The sequence below is a fragment of the Monodelphis domestica genome, chromosome 7 (genome assembly GCF_027887165.1).
Source record: "Monodelphis domestica isolate mMonDom1 chromosome 7, mMonDom1.pri, whole genome shotgun sequence".
Taxonomy (NCBI): domain Eukaryota; kingdom Metazoa; phylum Chordata; class Mammalia; order Didelphimorphia; family Didelphidae; genus Monodelphis; species Monodelphis domestica.
This window is the reverse complement of record NC_077233.1, coordinates 219,177,189-219,198,768: the sequence shown is the minus strand read 5'-3', so window position 1 is coordinate 219,198,768 and position 21,580 is coordinate 219,177,189. Positions and strand designations below refer to the sequence as shown.

General features: G+C 38.6%; 1 protein-coding gene across 8 annotated transcripts in view; it reads right to left on the bottom strand.

Moving 5' to 3' along the window:
• Nucleotides 1-21,580, bottom strand: part of MAD1L1 (mitotic arrest deficient 1 like 1) — a 999,035-nt gene that overhangs the window by 309,113 nt on the left and 668,342 nt on the right. For all 8 annotated transcript variants that reach the window (XM_056804306.1, XM_056804308.1, XM_056804307.1 and 5 more), the window contains one exon: nt 14,552-14,759. In XM_056804306.1, the coding sequence (XP_056660284.1) occupies nt 14,552-14,759 (208 nt within the window). The remainder of the gene's footprint in view (nt 1-14,551; nt 14,760-21,580) is intronic.

The following is a 21,580-nucleotide window of genomic DNA, read 5'->3' as shown; positions in this document are numbered from 1 at the left end:
TCTTCTCTTTCCTGCTGATGAATGAAAGAGCATTTTCAATTGTGTACAACCAGGGGCCTTATGGCACATCATTTCTAATCAAAGGCTACTCTGTGATATAAACTGTTTGAACAGACAACTTAAATTATGACTTAGTGAGAGAAGAGGAAGGCACTTGTAGTGGGAGCGCCTACTATCTACCTACTTCTTCAGAACAGGTCAAGGGATCCAGAGAATGGGAGGGGTAGAATCCTAGGCCAGGGTCCAAACAATTGGATAACTCTGGGCCCCCTTTCAAAGATCCAGCTCAGGTGAGAGGGATTTAGGCTACTGACTCGAGGGCATGGACACTCAGCATCCAGGTATCTATCTTTCAAGTTGGTGTATTGCATTTATCCTAAGGCACAGAAAAAGTTAAACAGAAAGCAAACTTCTCTTTCCTTTTCCATCTGAGACACACCCCTAGAGATAACCTGTACTGGCACAGAGCCATGCAGTGTGACAAACTTGATCACCTCCAACTTGTCACTCTGACACGATTAGATTACTTTAATATTAATGAATTTCCTAATTAAATGCCAATTAATAATCTCCATAGCTCAACCCAACCATAGCAGGGAGGAATCTTTTCAGAAGCAGCTTGGCTCAGTCCAAGAATCCATGAGGTAAACAGACTAGATTTTTCCAAGTCAAAGAAACCTTCCTTTGGGCAGAGCATTTTTCTTATTCTTTTTAAATGGGAAAAGAAAAATTATCAAACAATGATTTCCTGCTTAACCTTCAGAATATAATCATGAGAAGGCCAGGCAACAAGGGATGGCTCCATCCCCATCTTCCTTCCACAAGCTCCTCTGTAAATTAACTAGCTGTGCAGTGAGAATAGAGAGAGTCTGAGACTAACCTGCAGTCTCTCATCACTTTTGGCATGATGGTCTGTCCAACTAGCAAACCTCTTGCAGGCTGCCTGAAAAGGTTAGAAAAGGAAGGAAAGATCTCTTTCCCCACTGGTGAAGGAGGTCATGGGAATGGGGCAAAGAAGTTAATTCTGATCCTCACTCTATCTCTGTCTCTCTGTGTCTGTGTCTGTGTCTGTGTCTGTGTCTCTGTCTCTCTCTCTCTCTACTTTCACAAAATGGAGGTGGCTCTTATTTTGGGTGATGACAGGTGAGTTAGGAGGTTGGATTTTCCTCTTCCCCACAGCCCAAGACCAACCATATCTCCTCTTCCTTACTGTGTTTATGCTGGCTCACTCTATGTTACATAGGAGGGTGATATTATTCAGATGGAAAGAGAAGGAACAAGCTATGATAACTTGTCCAAGTTCTAGAGATGGATTGATATAAAATACCTCCTGGTTCTCCTGACTCCACATTTTGATGATCCAGTTTCTATATGCTCACTAACTCTTAGTTCTCTCCAAGGTTAGTGAAGGCATTCCTCCTCTCATCCCATTAATATTTCATTTCTTTTTTAACCAATTACATGTAATAACAAATTTCCACGTAAGTTTTCCAACATTATATGATCTAAATTGTCTTTCTCTCTCTCCCTTACCTCCTCATTTCCAGAGCTAGCAAGCAATTCAATCTGGGTTATACATAATACTTCATTTCTAAAGAAGACCAAACTCCATATTCAGTGATCCAGAAAGTGTTATAGAAAGTTTATGATAATTAGAATCAAGGAATCATAAGACTGAGAATGGGAAGGACCCTAAGAGGTAATAGAGGTCCAAATCTTCATTTCATAGGTGAATAAACTGGGATTCTAAGACATGAAGATGCCATATTTCCAAAAAAGAATTTAAGTCTCAAGTTGTGTATGAAGCAAGGCGACCTAGAAAGCCAGTTCTTCTGTTTCTGTTAATAGGTGGCAGTGAATACAGCCAGGGCTCCACTCTCATGATCAGTCTCATTAACTGTTATCTGAGCTTTACCACTCCAGGAAAGGAATCTTTATTTTTTCTGGCCTAGCTTCCCAGGAATGGGGAGAAAGAGCACATGCCATCCACAAGGAAGCAGAGAGATAGATTGATGGTGACTCCACATGAAGAGGTCAGGCTAACAGGCCCTTTTTCTCCTTCTTCAGTCAGAAACAAATAAACAAAAAACATCATTCAGACTAAATGTTACTGCAGCAAATCCCCTAGAGAGAAGAAAATTGAACACTGGAAAAACAACAGAGAAAAGGCTTTTCCAGGAGGGGCATGTGCAAGGAAAGAAGAGAGGAATATGGAGGAATATGGCATGAGGCTAAGAGAGGGGAGAACCCCAAACTCAAACTGCAAATGCAAGAGGAGGAAATAATTAAGTGAAAGAAAGTAAAAAGGAGGGGAGTATGGGGTAGGGGACAGGATGGCTAGAGAGGGTATTTAGTGTTCTAAAACAAGCTTCTTTTGGCTTACTTTGGTTTGTTCTCTTGTCTCTGTAAGATTCATGGACAAAAAGATTTAAAGTACTCCCAGGAGCAGCTGCCTGACCTTGCTCTATGAGCCTCAGTGACAGAATCCAGACCTGAATTGTCATGAGAAGAAGAAAAAGTAAGTCATAAAGATCTGGTTCTTTCTAATAACAGGCCTGGCAATAGCTTGTCCCATCAATACCGTGCTGCCCCATCTGCCATCTTCATATTACAGAAGAGGGAGCAACCTGGTCATTGCTCAGACTGCCAGAACACTTCCTTTGATGGAGTCATATTACTGCTTTTAATAGAGATGATTATCACATAAATGAAGGAAAAGGGCCACTGAACTGCATGGCAACTTGCCAGCACACACTGTAGCCGCTGGTGGTTCTGCTCAAAGAGATTTAAAGTCCAGCTTAACCTTGATTTTTAATAGAGTCACACTTAATGAGCTTTAGTGTCCACAATAATAATTTCCTTATTACCTCCCCAGTAGTCAGAGTCATGGTCAGAGGGAATGTGCTGGAGGCTGGATCGACAAAAGCCTTCTGTAATGGCCAACACATTATTATCAGCATCATCAACATCATTGTCCTTCAAGTCTTTCCTGCTTGCTGTAATTATTATCCTCAGAACCCACCATGTGATGACTGAAGCTCGAATTAGGCAGCTGTAATAAAGGAGCAATTCTGGGGCTAAAGGCCTCCCACACTCCATAGCTCTGCTAGAGCATCCCTGTGGGGCTAGATCGATGCAAGTTCACATCCTAGATCTACTGGAGGGGAAACTCTTTGCCCCCTCATTTTAATCTTGACCCCATCACAGTTCCCATCTTGTTTTTCAAGAGACTCCTTTTCAACTGGAGTTGGAAAGGAGAGGTGGACCAATTAATCAAGATACTTATTAAAGTTTCCCTATATGCAAAGCAATCTGCTGGGCACTCTGGGAGGCTATAAAGGCCTCTGCACTCTTATGGACTTGGCTGTGAGTCACAGCTCTGCTACTTGCTGGCAATGGGATCTTGGGCCAATCATTTCTGAGCTTGGAACCACAAGTTTGTTCATCTGTATGATAGGATAAAATTCTTAACTGCCTATCTCAGAGGGCATTTTGTGATTTTTAAAGTAATAAATAAATGTCAGTTGATATCATCGGTATTACTATTCCAGCTGTGGAAGAGAGAAGATTCCCCACTAGTACACAGCCTGAGAGAGGTTCTAGTCAAGTTAGAAGGAGAAAAAAGCATGCATACCAATGAAAAGATCATTTATAGTAGAGGGAGCAAAGAAGGGCCCTCAGAAGTCATCTAGGCCAGTCTCCTCCTTTGTGCACAAATCCCATTTACAACATAAACAACAGGTGGCTGTCAGGACATTACTTTTCAGTGAAGAGGAATCTTTCCCTCACAAGGCAACCTAATTTTATTTCTGGGTAACTGGAGTTGCTCTTTTTACATGGAACTAAAAGCTTCCTCCCAGTAACTTATACTAACTGGGCTGCTTTCTGGAGCCACAAAGAATATCTCTAATCTTTCTTCTAAATGGCAGATTTCCATCTGTGTGACGGCAGATACGATGCCTGCACTTTTCTTTTCTGGGATAAAAATCACCTCACTCTAGCCCATCCTCATTCCTGTGCTTTACCTGCTGTACATTTCTTTTGGCTACAAAGTATATGAAAAACTTTCATAAAATATTGGGTAATGAGAGAAGGCTTCATGAAGAAAGTGAACTTGAAACAGAACTTCAAGAGTGGGAAGGCTTTAGACAGGGAAAAGGATGAGAAAGATTCATGCCACTTCAGTGACATCTCTCGTAGCTATTCCCTTGCCTGGACTCTCATAATGACCATCTTAGTCTGGAATCTTACAACCTTTCATTTAGATTACAGTTATTACAATATCTTTAAAATAATAAATGTTCATTTTTATTTGAGCTTGTTATATATGGTCTTTTTTCCATTAAGTATAGTTTTTTAATAGCTTAAATCAAACAGATTTTCAACATTGATTGATAGTTTACTCCCTTCTCAACCTCCTTTATTCATATTCTTTTTACTTAAAACAAAACAATTTATGCCTGTTCTTTTTTATTTTTAATATCACTACTCCCTAAATAAAAATAAGAGCCTTTCACCATAACAAGTATAATCATGAAAAACAATCTAGGGACAGCTTAGTGGATAGAGAGCCAGCCTCTCTAAGAGGTCCTGGGTCCAAATTTGACCTCAGACACTTCCTGGCTGTGTGACCCTAGGCAAGTCATTTAACTCCAACTGTCTAGCCCTTAACACTCTTTTGCCTTGGAACCAATACTTTGTATTGACAGAAGTTTTTTTTTTTTAATTCTATACATTGGCCAAATATATTCTATATGTTCTATACCTATAATTCATCACCATCAGAAAGTGGGAAGCATGAGTAATCATCAGTTTTCTGATATATTTGTCATGGAATTGATTATAGTTATTAAATCTTTCAGTGTTTTTGTTATTGAATAAATTGCTCTCTTGGTTCTCCATATTTCACTCTTAGTTGGTTTGTACAAATCTTCAAGTTATTTTTTTAATCTGTTCCTTCTGGCATTTTTTATGGTTGTACTTAGTGTAGACAACCAATTGGCTTAGGGCATTGTAGCTCAGAATTCTTGAGTATAGGGGAGTTAAGCCTCAGTCTCCCCAGTAGTTGAGAATGACAAAACTAGGCCACTCGAGGAGATCTCCATTGTACCCATTTTCCCCCTTTGTTATTTTACTTTAGATTCTTGACCTATTGTTGATTCCAGATGAATTTTGTTATTTTTTTCTTGTTCAAAAAAGCAAGCTTTTGAGAATTTTATTGGAATAGCACTAAATCTATTAATTAATGTGGGTCCTAATGTCCTTTTTGTTCTACTGGCATAACCCAACCATAAGCAATTACTATCTTTACAATTACATAGGTCTATCTTTATTTCAGTAAAAGTATCTTATAATTATATTCATATTATCTTTTGTGTATGTCTTGGTATTTGGACCTCTATCTTTTATATTCTGGGGTTATTTTGAATGGGATTTTTTCCAAATTGTTCCTGCTGGGTTTTTTTTTTTTTTGCTAATAGCATAAATGTTGGTGGTTTTGTGGGTTTATTTAATATCCAGCTACCTTACTGAAGTTATCGTTTCAATTACTTTTTACTTGACTCTTTAGGGTTCTCCAAGTAAAGCATTATGTCATTTATAAAAAAGCAAAAACTCTCTGCATATGCTTACTTATTTGGCTTCCTTTTCTCATTTCAAAGCTATAAGAGTATCTCTAGAACTCTATCATATGCCAAATAGTAGTGGTGACAGTGGGCATTCATACTTTATCCTGATGTCATCATAAAGTCATTTCACATTTATTCATTAGAGAAAATGCTAGCCATGGTTTTGAAGAGATATTATTTTACTATACTAAAGAACCATTCCTTTATCACTATATGTGTTACTATTTTCTAAAAAATAGAATTAAGCACTCAACAAGCCTTTAATAAGTGCTTATTATGTATCAGGTACTGTGTTTATAAATGGGTATTAAAATTTGTCAAAAGTTTATTCTATATCTATTGATTCAATGATGTTATTTTTATTATTTTTGTCATTGATGTAATTTATCTAATACTGAACCAATCTTACATTTCTGGTATAGATACAATTACTTCATTGACATTTTATTCTTTTATTATACCATTGTAGCTTCATTGCTAAGACGAATAATTCACGCTGATATTAAATAGAGGTATACTTCTACATATTTTCTTTCTGCTTTATCCCTCCTTGGTTTAGATATCAGTACCATACCATGCAAACAACTTATATAATTGGAATTGTTTGAAGGTTTGATATACTCCACTTTTAAATCCATCTGGCCTTAATTCTCTTCCCTTCCCCAATTCATACGATGGGAGTTCCTTTATGGTTTGTACAATTTAAATTCTGGGGTTTTTTGGTTCTGTTACTCTAGATGTTATATTTTTGTAGACATTCATCCATTTGATCTGTTATCAGTTTTACTGGCATATAATTGTACAAAATAATTGCTAACATTTCCTTTCCATTTTGGGGAATACGCTTTTTTCAGTTTTCATAAAGTTTGGTTTCCTATGCAATTTTATTGATTGGCTAAGAAATTATCTTGTTTCTTAGATTTTTCTACCCTTTAAAAATCAATACTTGGTTGAAAAGTTCAATTTTTTTAATTACTTTTTTGTTTATTTTTATTCAACTTTTAGAATTTCTATTTTTGTCCTTGGTGTCCTTTTTTTTTGGTTTGTTTTCTTAGTTGCATTCCCAATTAACTGAATTCTTCTCTCTTTCATTTATGAGTATTTGAGATATAACTCAGGAAGGCTCTGGCTGCATCCCAAAAGTTTTTGTATGTTATTTTATTGCTATAATTTTCTAAAATGAAATTATTTTTGTTTCCATGATTTGTTCTTTGATTCTATTTCTTTTTAATTACTTAGATTCTTTTTAAGTTTGAATCCTTTCTCCAAAATCCTTTTTATTATTATAATTTTAACTATCTGTAGCCAATAAAGAATGTTTAATATTTCTGATTTTTTGCATATCTTTATGAAGTTTTTATGACTTGGCACATGCTCAAGTTTTGCAAAGGTGCCAAGAACAATTGAGAAATATATATTCTTGTCTATTGTCAGTCATTGCTAGAAATCCATCATATCTAACTTTTCTAAAATTTTATTCTATTAACTTTTTCTTATTTTTCTTTTTGATCTTTCTTATTTATATTTATATCTATAATCGTTATATGTCGAATATATATATTTATACTCAATTTATATGTGTATACATGCACACACACATATATGTTTTTTGTTTATTTATCTTTATCTGTTTGAAATGGTCATAGTGAGGTTCCTCAAATATATTTTTGTTGGCTACTTCTCTGGTATTTTGATTAGATTTCTTTTAAGTACTTAAATGTTATGCTATTTGGTGTATACATGTGAAGTAATAGTATTGTAATTTGTAAATTGTAAAAAACAATTTTTAATGTATAATGTAATTCCTTATTTATACATTTTAACCAAGTGTGTTTTTACCATTGTCTTTTCTGAGATTTTGACTGATATTTGCCCTTTTAAAAAATTCACTAGAAGCATAATATATTCTATCATGAAGTTCCTCATTTTAATTTGTGTGAATTTTTACATTTTAAGTGACTTTAAATATAGTATATTGGTAGACTCTGCATTCTAATATAATTTGTTATGCTCCATTTTAATGGCAACTTCATTCCAATCATATTAAATATTATGACTGTTGTGTATTTTCCCTCAACATAACCTCTTACTTTTCTTCTTCCCTCTCCTTTTTCAAAGAAAAAAGAGAAAATCTGAAAAACAATATTAATATATAACTATGGTGGTTATAATAAGTAGGTGAGAGATCCATTATACTTTGTTTGACCTCACTCAAAGGACTATTTTTAGTTGAAAGCATTATAGTTTAAGGAGATTGCTCAACTGAAGAGTATCCAGAAGAAGAGTATGAACATTCTGAAGGTCTTTAATTCTATAAGTTATGAGAATTGGTTGAAGGAACGGAGAATATCTAAACTGGAGAAAAGATGGAGGGGTTGTACAATAGCTGTTTCAAGTATTTGAAAAAGTGTAGGTATAAGAGATTGGATTTTGTCCTTTTGGTCCCAGAAAGCAAGATAAAGAGTAATGGATGGAGGTCAATTGGGGCTTGACTTCAGGTAAGCTATAACAAACTGAGCAGTCTAGAGCTGGAATGGGCTTTTTTGAAAAGTTGTTTCCCATTCTTCTACAGCTTAATTTGGGGGCATGTCATTTATGTGAGTTGCATTAGAAGGACACTTTTGAAGCTCTTTTTCAAATTTTAAAATCTGAATTGTAGAAGTTATTTCTGTTCTTCTGTTCCTCATCTCTTCACCAAGTCAACCCCAGTTTCTGATCTTCTATTTTCCCCTTTTGCTCTGCTTATGACTAAATCCTCCTCCATTCTACTATACTTATTATATATATACATATATATAATATATATATATTTGAAATATATATATTTCACTCCTTTTACTGTCCCTACTTATATCCCCACCAAGTTTAATGCATTTATATACTAAAATCTCTGTGTATCCTTAAATCTCTTTTATCTAACTTAGTGTGATGTGAGCATTAGATTACTGTTCCTTTCCTCCAATTGCTTGTCATCCATGCTTGTATGCCCTTCTATAACCCCTTTATGAATGAATAAGAGAACGAAGCATTTATGAAGAACTTCTTGTGAGCGAAGCCCTGTGCCAAGAACTGGGGATAGAAAGAGAAAAGTTAACAGTCTGATCTCAAGGAGTTAATATTCTAATGGGGAAGACAACACTTGTGAACTGTTTCAGATGCAAGTCTTATGGAAAAGTCTCATGCCTTTTCTATGTCTGACAGTGTCAGAGATTTTGGTAGCAAGAATTTTCTTTGGGGAGCCTTTAGTAGCTACAACTTTAGCACTTGCAGAATAGTTGCATTTCCAGAAGGGTTGCTTCCAACCCTTCTGGCTGGTGGCTGAGGGCACTGAGCTTAAAGTATTGCTATTGTCAAGGAGGTTGGGTTCAGGGTCCTGGACAATCCCCATCAGGGTTTGAGTAGAGATGGTGGTCAAGGTGGGGGTGAATGTTTGGCTGGTCTGGCATTTATGCCACCTCTTGGCTCTCCCTTAGGGTACCTTGCTATTCCAGCAGACTAGCCTGCCTACCTGCCATATTTATGTAAAACAGTCAGTTTATTTTCTTTCTCATTTTATCCTTAAGGTATGTATTCTGTTTTTCTTGTGTAAAAATTAACAGAACACAATCATCATGAAACAATATGTTTGTCTTATTTAACTCCCTCTGTAACCCTTGAAGACATTAGGATTCTGAAGAGACACCTGTCTCTTTCATTTGAATGTAAGCACTTCATCATCATTTTACCCCTTCCGAATGCTTCCAAATTCCAAATGTTATGGGGTTTCTCTGGATATCAGTATTGGTACTGCAAAGTTTCTACTCAAAGTTATCCTATTATAAGGAATGCTTGAAAGTCCTCTGTTCAACTAAAGGAGGAGTCTCCCCTCCCACCTCTATGCCATGGTAGGATTACATTTATATATTATATTATAAGTTACTCTTGGTTATAAGTCTTTATCTTTTATCTTTTGGAATATCACTAAGATTTTTTTCTCCTTCTTAGTAATTGTAGTGTAGTCTTTTGCAATTGTGACTGATTTCTTGCTATTTGAAATCGATCTTTCTGGCTATTTACAAGTAAATTTTTTTTACCTGGAAGCTATGGATTTTGGTTATGACATTCCTGGGTATTTTCAGTTTGAGGTTTCTTTAAGGAGATTAGTGGTTGGGGTTTTTGTTTTTGTTTTCCTCATTTTTACTTTGTCCTCTGGTTCTATGGGGCAGTGTTGGGGTGTAGTGGATAGAGCACCAGGCTTGAAACCAGGAAGACTCATGTTTGTAGTAAGTTCAAATCTGGCTTCAGACACCTACTAGCTGTGTGACTCTGTGTAAGCCACTCAATCCTGTTTGCCTCAGTTTCCTTCTCTGTCAAATAATCTGGAGAAGAAAATGGCAAACCACTCCAGTATCTTTGCCAAGAAAATCTCAAAGGGGGTCACAAAGAATTGGACATCACTGAAATGAATGAACAACAGCAAGGATCTCTTTTAGGAATTAATAAAATATGTACATACTTCTTTTGAGTAGCAATGGCTTCTTGGAAGTCTGATGATTCTTAAATTATTTCTATTCAACATATTTTCTTTGATAGTATATAGTCTTTGATAGTAGATAACCTTGTATTTTCCTCAATTTAAAAAAATCTTTTGATTTCATTCTTACATTTATCTTCTGGCATCATTGATTTCTGTATGTTACAGTACAATTTTCAGAGTTCACCAATTGGGTGATGCTGTCCACCTTCTGTTCTAAGTTATTCATTCTGTTTATTTTCCCCTCAATTGATTTACTTCACATATAACTTCATTAAAAAAACAAAACAAAACACCTTCCTTTATTTCTTTCAGATACTCTGTGAGTCCTAGTGGCAAAACTAATTTTCTTTTTTGGATACTTCATTTGTACTTGTAGTATTATTCTCTTATTGAGTAGTTATTCTCTTCTGTGTAGACAACCTCTTTTTATTTATTGTGTTTAGTATCATCTTCTGTTTACTCATATTTCCAGTATCAGCTACTGGTTTGGGATTTTGTGACAAGGCCATGATCTGCCCACTCTTAAATCCTATTTGAAACTGTCCCTGGTTTCCTGGGCTGTTGCCACTAGGTTTTACCTTTTATTATTTTATCTATGCTCAGAGCACTGGCATGTTTCCATGTCCAGGGTAGGAATCCTGTCATCTTCCAATGCCATAAATCAATTGTACAAAAAATCAAGCCATTCTCCAATTGATAAATGGGCAAGGGAAATGGATAGGCAGTTCTCAGATAAAGAAATCAAAACTATTAACAAGCACATGAAGAAGTGCTCTACATCTCTTATAATCAGAGAGATGCAAATCAAAACAACTCTGAGGTATCACCTCACACCTAGCAGATTGGCTAACATTACAGCAAAGGAAAGTAATGAATGCTGGAGGAGATGTGGCAAAGTAGGGACATTAATTCATTGCTGGTGGAGTTGTGAATTGATCCAACCATTCTGGAGGGCAATTTGGAACTATGCCCAAAGGGCGACAAAAGAATATCTACCCTTTGACCCAGCCATAGCACTGCTGGGTCTGTACCCCAAAGAGATAATGGACACAAAGACTTGTACAAAAATATTCATAGCTGCGCTCTTTGTGGTGGCCCAAAACTGGAAAACGAGGGGATGCCCATCAATTGGGGAATGGCTGAACAAACTGTGGTATATGTTGGTGATGGAGTACTATTGTGCTAAAAGGAATAATAAAGTGGAGAAGTTCCATGGAGACTGGAACAACCTCCAGGAAGTGATGCAGAGCGAGAGGAGCAGAACCAGGAGAACATTGTACACAGAGACTAATACACTGTGGTATAATCGAACGTAATGGACTTCTCCATTAGTGGCGGTGTAATGTCCCTGAACAACTTGCAGGGATCCAGGAGAAAAAAACACCATTCATAAGCAAAGGATAAACTATGGGAGTGGAAACACCGAGAAAAAGCAACTGCCTGAATACAGAGGTTGAGGGGACATGACAGAGGATAGACTCTAAATGAACACTCTAATGCAAATACTATCAACAAAGCAATGGGCTCAAATCAAGAAAACATCTAATGCCCAGTGGACTTATGCGTCGGCTATGGGGGGTGGGGGGGGAGGAAAAGAAAATGATCTATGTCTTTAACGAATAATGCTTTAACGAATAATAACGAATAATACAGAAATGATCAAATAAAATATATTAAAAAAAAAAAAAACAAAAAAAATAAGAAAACAAAAACAAAAAACAAAGAAGATTACCCAAAATTAATAATTTTTTGTTATTCAGGAAAGATGTAAGAAAATGGAAAGTTAGTCTTTTAGGCATTTAATCTGGGGGGTAGAAATATGATGACAGGAATAAGGTAGAATCAGAATGTAATCTACATCTGTGATTTCACCGAGGTAGGGAATTCTGGTAAGGGATTTCTTCTATCAATGAAAATTACCTCATTTCTGCAATTTACAATCCTAGAAGGCTTCCTGGGGGATTCAAAAGGTCAAGTGACTTGCCCAGGGTCACACAGATAACATTTAGCAGAGCCAGGCCTTGAGCCTAGGTTTTTCTAAATTCCAAACCAATAAGCCTGGTTTCCTTTCTGATACAGTTGTTTTTTGTTTTAGTTTTTTTGTTTCTCTTAATGGGGTAGAGAAGAAATATAAAGAGACAAGAACAGACCCTGAAGGAACTTTTGCTGAATCATGATTCAGTGTAGTAAATGCAGAAATCTACAAGGCAAAAGTAAATGAACAAATCCTCCCCAGAGTAATGATGTAATCACAATATTCAGTTTATAAGCCATAGAGCCACTCGACAGTGGAAAAACTACAGATATCTAATTGTCAATATATTTGTGGCCCATGTCAGTTTGGAACTCAGGCATTATTAGAAGTCTGGGAGTGGAATACATTTTCACCAGATTCCATTTCCATTCCATACAATCTAACATTCTTGTGCATAACACCCTGTGCTAGGTACTAGGAATGACACAAAATTTATATATATACATATATATATATATATATATTTTTTTTTTTTTCCTAGTCTTCAAGGAGCTTATCATCTAGTACAGAGATGTCATAAAAATGGGCCTGGAGTCAGAAGACCTGAACTAAAACTTGGCAAATCACATAACTGATGTTTGCCTTTGTTTCCTCATCCACATGGTAGGTGCTACAGAAATTCTTATTCTTTTTCTTTTCAATTTCCCCAGAGAGCAAAGATCAATCATATTACTCATTTCTTGATAGAGAGGTGATGGACAAAATATAAAGAATGAGATGCATTTTGGGACATGTTCAGTGTGGAAATTTCATTTACATATTTGTTAAAAGGATCTTGCCTTTCTTTTCCTTTTTTTTCCTAATAGTAAGGTGTAGCTGAATGGGAGAAGAAATAAATACTTTCTAATTTAAAATTTTAACTAAAAAAATTAAAAGGCAACAGAAGCCCGCTTAACATAAGGAAGAACGTTTTAACAATTAAAGTTAATAATGTCATGAGCTGTCTCATAAAGAAAGGAGCCTTCAGTTGCTTTACGTATTGAAGTTGAGGTCCTCACGAATATTGTAGAGGGGATTCCTACATTAAGAGGAAGCTTGGACTAGAATGAGAAGATCTGTAAAGCCTCTTCCATTTCTTTAGACTCTATTCATCTCTCCCAGTCACTACCAAATTCACTTATGTGTTGTGAGGATTAAATGAGTTAAAAGAGACGTGAAATTGCTTTGTAAAATATAATGTTCCACACAAGCAAAAGGTATTATTATGGACTGGGAGGTAGCAGATAGAGAATTGAACCAACAATTCTCCAAAAAACCCTTCTTGTCTTCCATGTGTCCCCTCTTACAATGGGGAAAGCAAGGCAGAACAGAGCAAGAAGAGGAAATGACTAGAAAAGGCTCTAAAGGGAAACCTTTCTTCTCATTTCAGAACATGCCTGATGTTTCTTTAGAGCTCTTCTCTCAGGTCAGGAGGGCACCTCCTTGGACCCCCCCACCCCAGGCCAGCTGTAGCTAAGGGTCAGTCAAAGGCAGTGCCAGAATGAGGGGCATGTGCTATCCCAAAGTGCCCTCCACCAAAGGCACTGGCTATACACGTTGGCATAGGGACAGTTTGATTCCCGGAGCCCTTTTCCTTCTTTCCTGTTGATTGATCTGTTTTCCTCTGCAGCTGCAAAGTGGATATTCTTGGGGCAGACCTTGCAATTGTAAAATCTCCCAGTTTTGGGGGGTGTGAATCAACTCTAGCTGGCCACCTCTCTGTGTGTGAGGTGACAAGTCACACATTCCAGAGATTGTTACCTTGATTTACAGAACTGGAGAGTGTGCTTGAGAGGCACTGACCTCTCCGCTACTGTATTAATAAGGTAACTCTTTCTTTTCCTCTTTTGTACTGAAGAGCTGACATGTGCAGCTGCAAAGGACTCTGAGATTCTGTAAAATGTACTTGGTCAAATGAAAAATGTTTCCTATTTTCATGGAGTATTGGATTTAGTCATGATTAATGGGGCACATATAAACTGATAAAGGATATTAATTTGTTTTAAGGGGGTCTAAAAAGATTTCAGCCACTTGTTTCTCCACTGGTTGCCTGAGTTATTTCTTATCTGCTGGCCCTCAATGACTCAACCTATTTGCTAAACCGCATAAGGAAAATATCACCTTTTTCAGGCTGTTGCTAACACTATATGGTCAATCACAACTCCCACTAGGCCAGCGTGGGCTCTGGTTCAATTCAGGGAAAAGTCCATTTGCCATCAGGCTCATTATAGTCTTCTTCTCTATGTACCCTGGCTCTTAAGACAGCTATCTATAATGTTCTTGAGCCAGCATCCCCGGGATCTTGTCACCCTTCCTTCCCTCCTTCTCTTAGATCCAAGGCCAAATGCTTTTAGTACCATAGAGTTAGCAGAGAGATACTACAACAGAATGTACCTGAAATCTCCTGTGAAGGCTGCAAACATCCAACCCCTTCCAATTTGTTGGGAATGGCGCCACCTCCTTCTAGGACCCGGACCAGCTCCTGGAGTTGCTGGCACTCTTCCTGCAGCTGCTGCTGCTCCATCTTGAGTCGTCCTTTGGCAAGGCTGGCTGGATTCTTACTCAAGTGGATTACTTTTGTTTTGCTCTGGTCATAGTAACCCTGTAAGAAGCACAAAGAGATCCTAGGTATAACCAGTGGCAATTCAGATACCCGAAGCTAAGTTATAAAATAAAAAAAGGATTCGTAGATCCCAAACAAGCATATCCAGCCTAAATTTATGGATCAGGACCACAAAAAATACTACTTGAAACAATGTTAAAAGAGATAATGTTTTAAAGTAACCATATTATAAATGGGGAATTCTTTTTTGGAAAGGTGTTGAATGGATAGCAAGAATTTGAACAAGGTGGGTGAGAGAAGTAGGGATGGAGGAAAGATGGATATTTTTCAGTCTAGCAGAATTGGGAGAAAACTGGGCACATAACATAGAGCTCAGCTGCAGGGAGTATTGGTAAAATTGTCAGTGCTAAAATATACCTGAAACTGAGCCAGAACCAGAACCAGAACCAAACTGGAAATTTAGGAACCAAGGAAGATTGATTGAGTTTTTCAGCAAGGGAGCTTCAAAAGCAGGGGTAGAGACTCTTCAGAGGAACAAACGAACAACGCTTATAAGGTTTCAATTTAGGTAGAAGGTAATTTGGGTGTGGGGGACCTCTGGACTAGAAAGAGTTTATTGCTGGGAGCTTCCAGGATAGGAATAGGGAATGTGGTATCCCTTGACTAGACAGGACTTGCTGCTGGGGGTAAAAAACAGGGAAGACTCTTCTTCAGGTTACTTATCTCTTATAACCTCACCCTAAAAGATAGGAGGACTACCCTTGCTACGTTAGCAGAAAGGAAAGTTGCAGAGTGTGGGTTGCAATACAAACAGGATCAAGGGCAAGATGGAAAAACTACAGACAAAATTCAGTTGCTTTAGTTTTCTCAGCTACCCATAGGAATCACATGGCACAGGAATTCAATGTGGTCAGAAACATGGTTTAGTGGTTGTATACCCAAAGAAGACTTTAAGGGATCAAAGGGTGTGATAGATAGGGCGGGGAAGAATGATGAATTGGGCAGAATGGCTAATATGGTTTTAGGCCCTGAAGGATGTCCTACAAGGCATCAGGAGATGAAGTCAGATGAGTAAAAAAGGAAGGAGAAAACAACGTAATTGGTTGGTTACATCATCAGGTTAGAATTTTGCAACAATTTGATTATAAAGTCTTAATGGTACCATTACAAAAAGATATTTATCTGGACTATGCCATTACTCCATTTGCCTAGACAAATTAAGAGGATCAGTTCTTAGAGAATAAGTTCTTCCACATAAAAGAACTACCAAGATAACTGAAGCTATATATTCTGAGGTATTAAGCTTTTTTACACTAATTATTTTGATGATAATTTTTCTTAAATGTATTATACACTTCCTTAACTAGAGAGGAAGAAGAAGAATATATAAAGTAAACAGAAGAATTATAAAAAGCAGTGAATTTGGGGAACATTTAATGTTGTGGGTAATCCTCAGAGTATCTGGAGCATACTATATTAGAGCAGAAGACAAGAAGAATTCAGAATCAGGTAAGACCCCAGGGCTGTAAGTTACTCCAGCAAATCTACTTCTCTCTCTTCCAATATGTACTAGCTGAGAAATAACCAAGCTTGTTAAATTGAAAATTTAATTTTATCCACAACTCTGAGTCAATATGGCTCTTGGGCATCTCCTCACATTGAGTAAAGATGATAGTTTTTGTGACTTCCATTTTCCCTGAATTTTTACCTTATGGCTGACTTCTTAGCTATATTCTGTATGATCATAAGATCAAAGAATCAGAAGGAATCTCAGAAGTCATCAAGGCAATAAGGAGAGTCAGGATTCTGGGTAATTGAGGTTCCTTTCTTTACCTTGCCTACTCAAATACTTATCTTGTGCAAGATTTAATTTAAGTGTCTTTCCAGGTAAATCCTATCCAGCATACTTGTAGCACACAGTGATCTCACCATCCTATTAATTTTAGAGTACTTATTTTCTATATCATTCACTTACTACACATTTGCCTTTTTTTCCCTTTTTTTTACATTGGCCTCCATGTTGTTCCTCACATAACACACTCTATCTTCTGCCTGGGCATTTCCACTGATAATCCTACTGACCTGAAAGAAACTCACTCTTTAACTCATCCTCTGTCTCTGTCTCTCTGTCTGTCTCTCTCCATCCTCCCCCCCAACCCCCTTATTTACTGCCTCTCTTCCTTCATATCTTGGCTAAAGAAGCCTTCTGCAAGAAATCTTTTCCAATCCTCTTGTCAATCAGTTCTAGATTATCCAGCTTGCATCTTGTCTGCATAGATGGGTCGGCATGTTGTCTCCCTCTTTGGACTGTGATACCCCTGAGAACAAGGCCTGGCTTTTGCCTGGCACATGGTGGGTGCTTAATAAATGCTAGTTAAATGACCACTTGCCTGTAATAATTCTTAGACAGCCCTATTAAGTTGGAATTTCTGTGCCAGGTGGTAATTTTTTATGCAAGTGCTATTTCTACTAGAATATTATAATGCTCCTTGAGAATAGAAATGAGGAATTGCATTTTTGTTGTTGTTGCCACACTATTATTAGTCTATTACATAGTAGTTGTTCAATAAAAATTTGTTGATTGAGCAATACTGTCAGGAGTCTTCCAGAGCCACAATATTTGAAAAACCACCTGTGAATAAAATAGGAAGAGGCCCCAAGCCTCAGGTGGTAAGCAGTGAAATGCTGCTAGAGGAGTTCTAAATCGCTCAGCACTTTATGATAAATTCATGTGCAGTCTGTCTTTTCAGAGCTGTAGGCCACGTGGCCGACTTAATTTATTCTTACAGGCTTAGGAGTCCAGAATGAGACCAGTCATGGGGGTCACTGGTGAGCTAGACTAGATACTTCCCTGAAGCACAAATTCGGATGGAACATTTTTCTCCAGGAGGCATTTTGTGCTCAGAACACAAAACCAGTCAGGCAAATCCCGCTGTGCCTGATTATTCTTGCCCTCAAAGAGAGAGCACGCCACCCTTTTCTGTCATGGTCCTGCACTGCGCACATTCCTCTTGCTCAGCCCCTACGGCCTGCACACAATCCTTGGAATGGGCCAGTTCCCCAGACGTAAGGAACTTCCTTCAAAAACAGGAGCTCAAAGATGGCATTAGCCATGGGGTTGTCCATAGGTTAAGGAGGAAACAAATTTACCCTGTGCATAGACATATTGGTGGAATGAGGATGACCAAACTTGAAAGCCTGGATCTCTTCTCAAACAGTTGCTATAACAAAGATGCTCTGGGACACGAATAACTGTCTAGATGTTTTAGAGAGCCTGGATCTAACCGAATGCTGGGGTATATTGAATTTTGTTCATGCTCAATAAAAATGATATGAACTTATAAGCAACTTGGGTTGTTTGGAAAGCTGAAAATCCTGGCATGGGACCGATGAAACGTGGTCAGCAGAGTACGGGGCTGCCACTTCTCATCATAGAGCAGTTTTGTTATTGACATGGCTTATGAAAGTGTCTGCTCGGACTCTGTGACCCACAATGCACTTGGACCGTGCAGTGGACCCCCAGACCAGTCTTTCCTACAGCCTTAGAGTCTCATCAGCCCCAGCAGTTCAGCCATCCTCTGAGCCAGCGTATAGGTATATACAGTCACAGTTTCGACTGGCACCTACGGGAGTATGCTAAGCACTGGCAATAGTGACAAGCCTGAGGTAGTCCCTGCCTTCAAGGAGCTTATCTTTTACTTGGGCAGGGGAAGAGGGGTGAATCCCATGCACACAGATAACGAAACACTGGAGAGGTTACTTGAGTACCACCTGGTAAGGGCACATCTAAGGTTCAGAGAGAGGGCCAGGGAAGGGACCACTTGAAGCCGGGCAGATGAGGGAAGATTTCAGGAAATGAATTATGAAAATTTTTTATCCCCATTTTACAGAGGAAGAAAAAGAATGGGGGGAAAGTACTGAGATGGATATACTGAGAACAGCAAAGCAGAGACTGCTCTCAAGGAGTTCACATTCCTACGGGGAGGACAACATAATAACAAAACAAAATGTAACCCAATCTATTAACTGTCTACTCTGCTCCAGGCACTGGGCAAGGTGCTGGGGTCACAGATAAGAAAAAGATCATCTTTGACCTCAAGGAACTTACAGTTTAAGACAAGAAGAGGACACACAAAAGCACTTGGAAATGCATCTTTTGAATGTCATTTTGGGGGATAAAATCAGGGGTGAGCTGGAACTAAAGAACTGGTTGTTCAGTTTTCAGTTTGAGTAGTTATACTTCAGAGATTGGCAAACATGAATCAGGGCTTGATTGATCATTTTGTTGATTGTCTAGGCTTAATAAAATGATGGAAAATTATTAATGTAGATTAAGCTTTAAAAAAAAAAGGGAAGCCTTGAGTGTAGGGAAGGATTGTGGGGTGACCAAGACAGGGAGCAGAGGAAACACTCCATACAAAGGCCCTAAAGCAGGCCAAGGCAAAGGGGAGCATGTTGCTCAGGGTGGCAGTCGTATCCAGGGCCCCAAGAGGAGCAGGATGTGATGAGTCTGGGAAAGTTCAGAGTCACATTTCAGAGGACTGTAGACACACAAATAAAAAGTCTCTTTTACTTGGCAAGCAGGACAATCAGCTGTTGAGAAGAAGAGCATAACATCAGGCTTTACGCATTTAGGCAAATAACTCACAACAAGGGAAGGGATGAGCTGATGGGACAATAAAGCTAGATGCAGGGCAGCAGGTGAGAGGCTTCTGTACAGTCCAGGCAAGATCTAAGGAGGGCCTGAACCAGGGCGGTAGCAGCAAGGGTAGAAAAGGGGAGATAATCAGGGGAGAGAATATGGAGATGGAATGGATAGGATCTGATAAATGCTCGTTGGAGGAAGACCTCCATGAGGTTGGGGTTCGGAGGCAGGATAACTTGGAGATGGTAGTGTTATTAAAAAAATAGCAGAGGCAGCTGGGTGGATCAGTGGGTAGAGAGTCAGGCCTAGAGACAGGAGATCTTGGGTTCAAATTTGACCTCAGAAACTTCCTCCCTTTATTTCTCTGGACGAGTCATTTAGCCCCATTTGCCTGGCCCTTGCACTTCTGTCTAAGAGTTGCTACTAAAACTGCAAGTCAGGGCTTAAAAATAAAAAGAACAAAACCAAGATGATCCTTTATTCTTACCCCAAACTGAGTAGGTGGAATTGAGATGGATCCCAAATTCCAGATGGGGAGGATGAGGTCAGAGAAGATGATTGGCCAAGGTCACATAGCCAGTCGGTGCCACCTTGGAGCTCTTTCTGCCAGAAAATGCTGCCTCCTACTTTGTCTTGGGATGTAAATATGAAGGCAGAATCTGCCTGCATCATTGGAAAGAGACTAAAACACTGTGTGTGTGTGTGTGTGTGTGTGTGTGTGTGTGTGTGTGTGCTGAGTGCACTACCACTGACACTGCTGGCATGTAATACTGCCAAAGTGCCGGCTAGACAGCAACAAGTTTGCTGGCCAGAGCTCCTGGGTTTGTATTCTGCTCCATTAGTGAGGGAGGGCCCTGTGAACACAGCTCAAGCTACCCTCCAAGGCCTTTGAGACACTCAAGGAAATTGGTGATAGCATTTTCAAGACTACTCCACTAGTTTTTGCTTTGAAGCTTCCAAGGGAAGAGGAAACGTAGGACTTCTCTGTTTCCTCTTCCCAGCACCCTCTCTCCCCTTTTTAGGCCTTCCCTGCTTCCTGACAGTTCTTCAGTAAGAGAAAAAGAAAAGGTAAAGGTTAAAGGCCTGGTGACTATTTTGTGCCCTCTAGTGGTACTCAGATTAAGGGTTTTTTTTTGTTTTTTTTAAAAATCATTTTAGTGAGTTATAAAGGGGGGGAAAATCCCTTTCAGAAGTAGAGCTCCAGATACTCAGTGAATGCAAGCACTAACTACACTATCCCCTTCCATCCATTTGTCTGAAACAGTCAAGAGAAATGATCCTGTAGCAACAGGCATAATTTAATATGTGTATATACGTGCTCTTTCATTTTTTCTTCTTTTCCTCAAAGAGCACTGTTCTGGTACTCAGTATTCAATGGTAATCAATACTGGGTTCCAGGCCCAGCTCTGGCACTCTGGAATTGTGTGCCAGCAAACTGATTTGTGCTTCTCTGAAACTCACGTCCTCGTCTGCAAAATGAGGGGATGAGAAGGACCAGAGATATGCTGGAAGGCCCCCTTCTAGGTCCCAACTCTCTAAGATTGACAATTCTTCTTTTTTTTTCTTTCTTTCTCCTGCTTTAGAAGTTAGTTCATTTCAGTTAGAATTATTGACCACATCTATGTATTATCTTGTGGTGGGGTTGTAGAAATGGCAGGCTCTCTTTGAATCTCTTTGAAGGGTATTTGTTCTAAGGAACTCCAAGCCCTCTCACTGCAAAACTGAATGATACAGTAGAAAGAGTATGGATCTACAGGCTTTGTCAGCAGAATCTAAGACAGAAGGGCAAGGGCTAGGCAAATGGGGTTAAGTCTGAGACCAGATTTGAACCCAGGACCTCTGAATTCCAGGTCTAGTGCTATACATTCTATTAAACCTCGTTGCCCTTGCCCTCTTCATTTTTTTTAAAATAAAACCCTTTATTTTCTGTCTTAGTATTGGTTCTAAGGCAGAAGAATGGTAAGGGCTAGGCAATGGGGTTAAGTGACTTGTCCAGGGTCACAAAGCTAGTCGCTAGGGGGCCACTGTCTATTAAATGGCCTACCTTGGTTCCTGGAACATACAGAAAGAGGCACCCCTAGATGATTTCTAAGATCTTTGACATTAAACAAGATTTCTTGGCATGATCCCTCTTCCTGAAAATGCAAGAAAGTCTGTCTGAGGTAACATTTGAACCCAGGACCTCCTGACTCCAAGTTTGATGTTCTACCTAGTT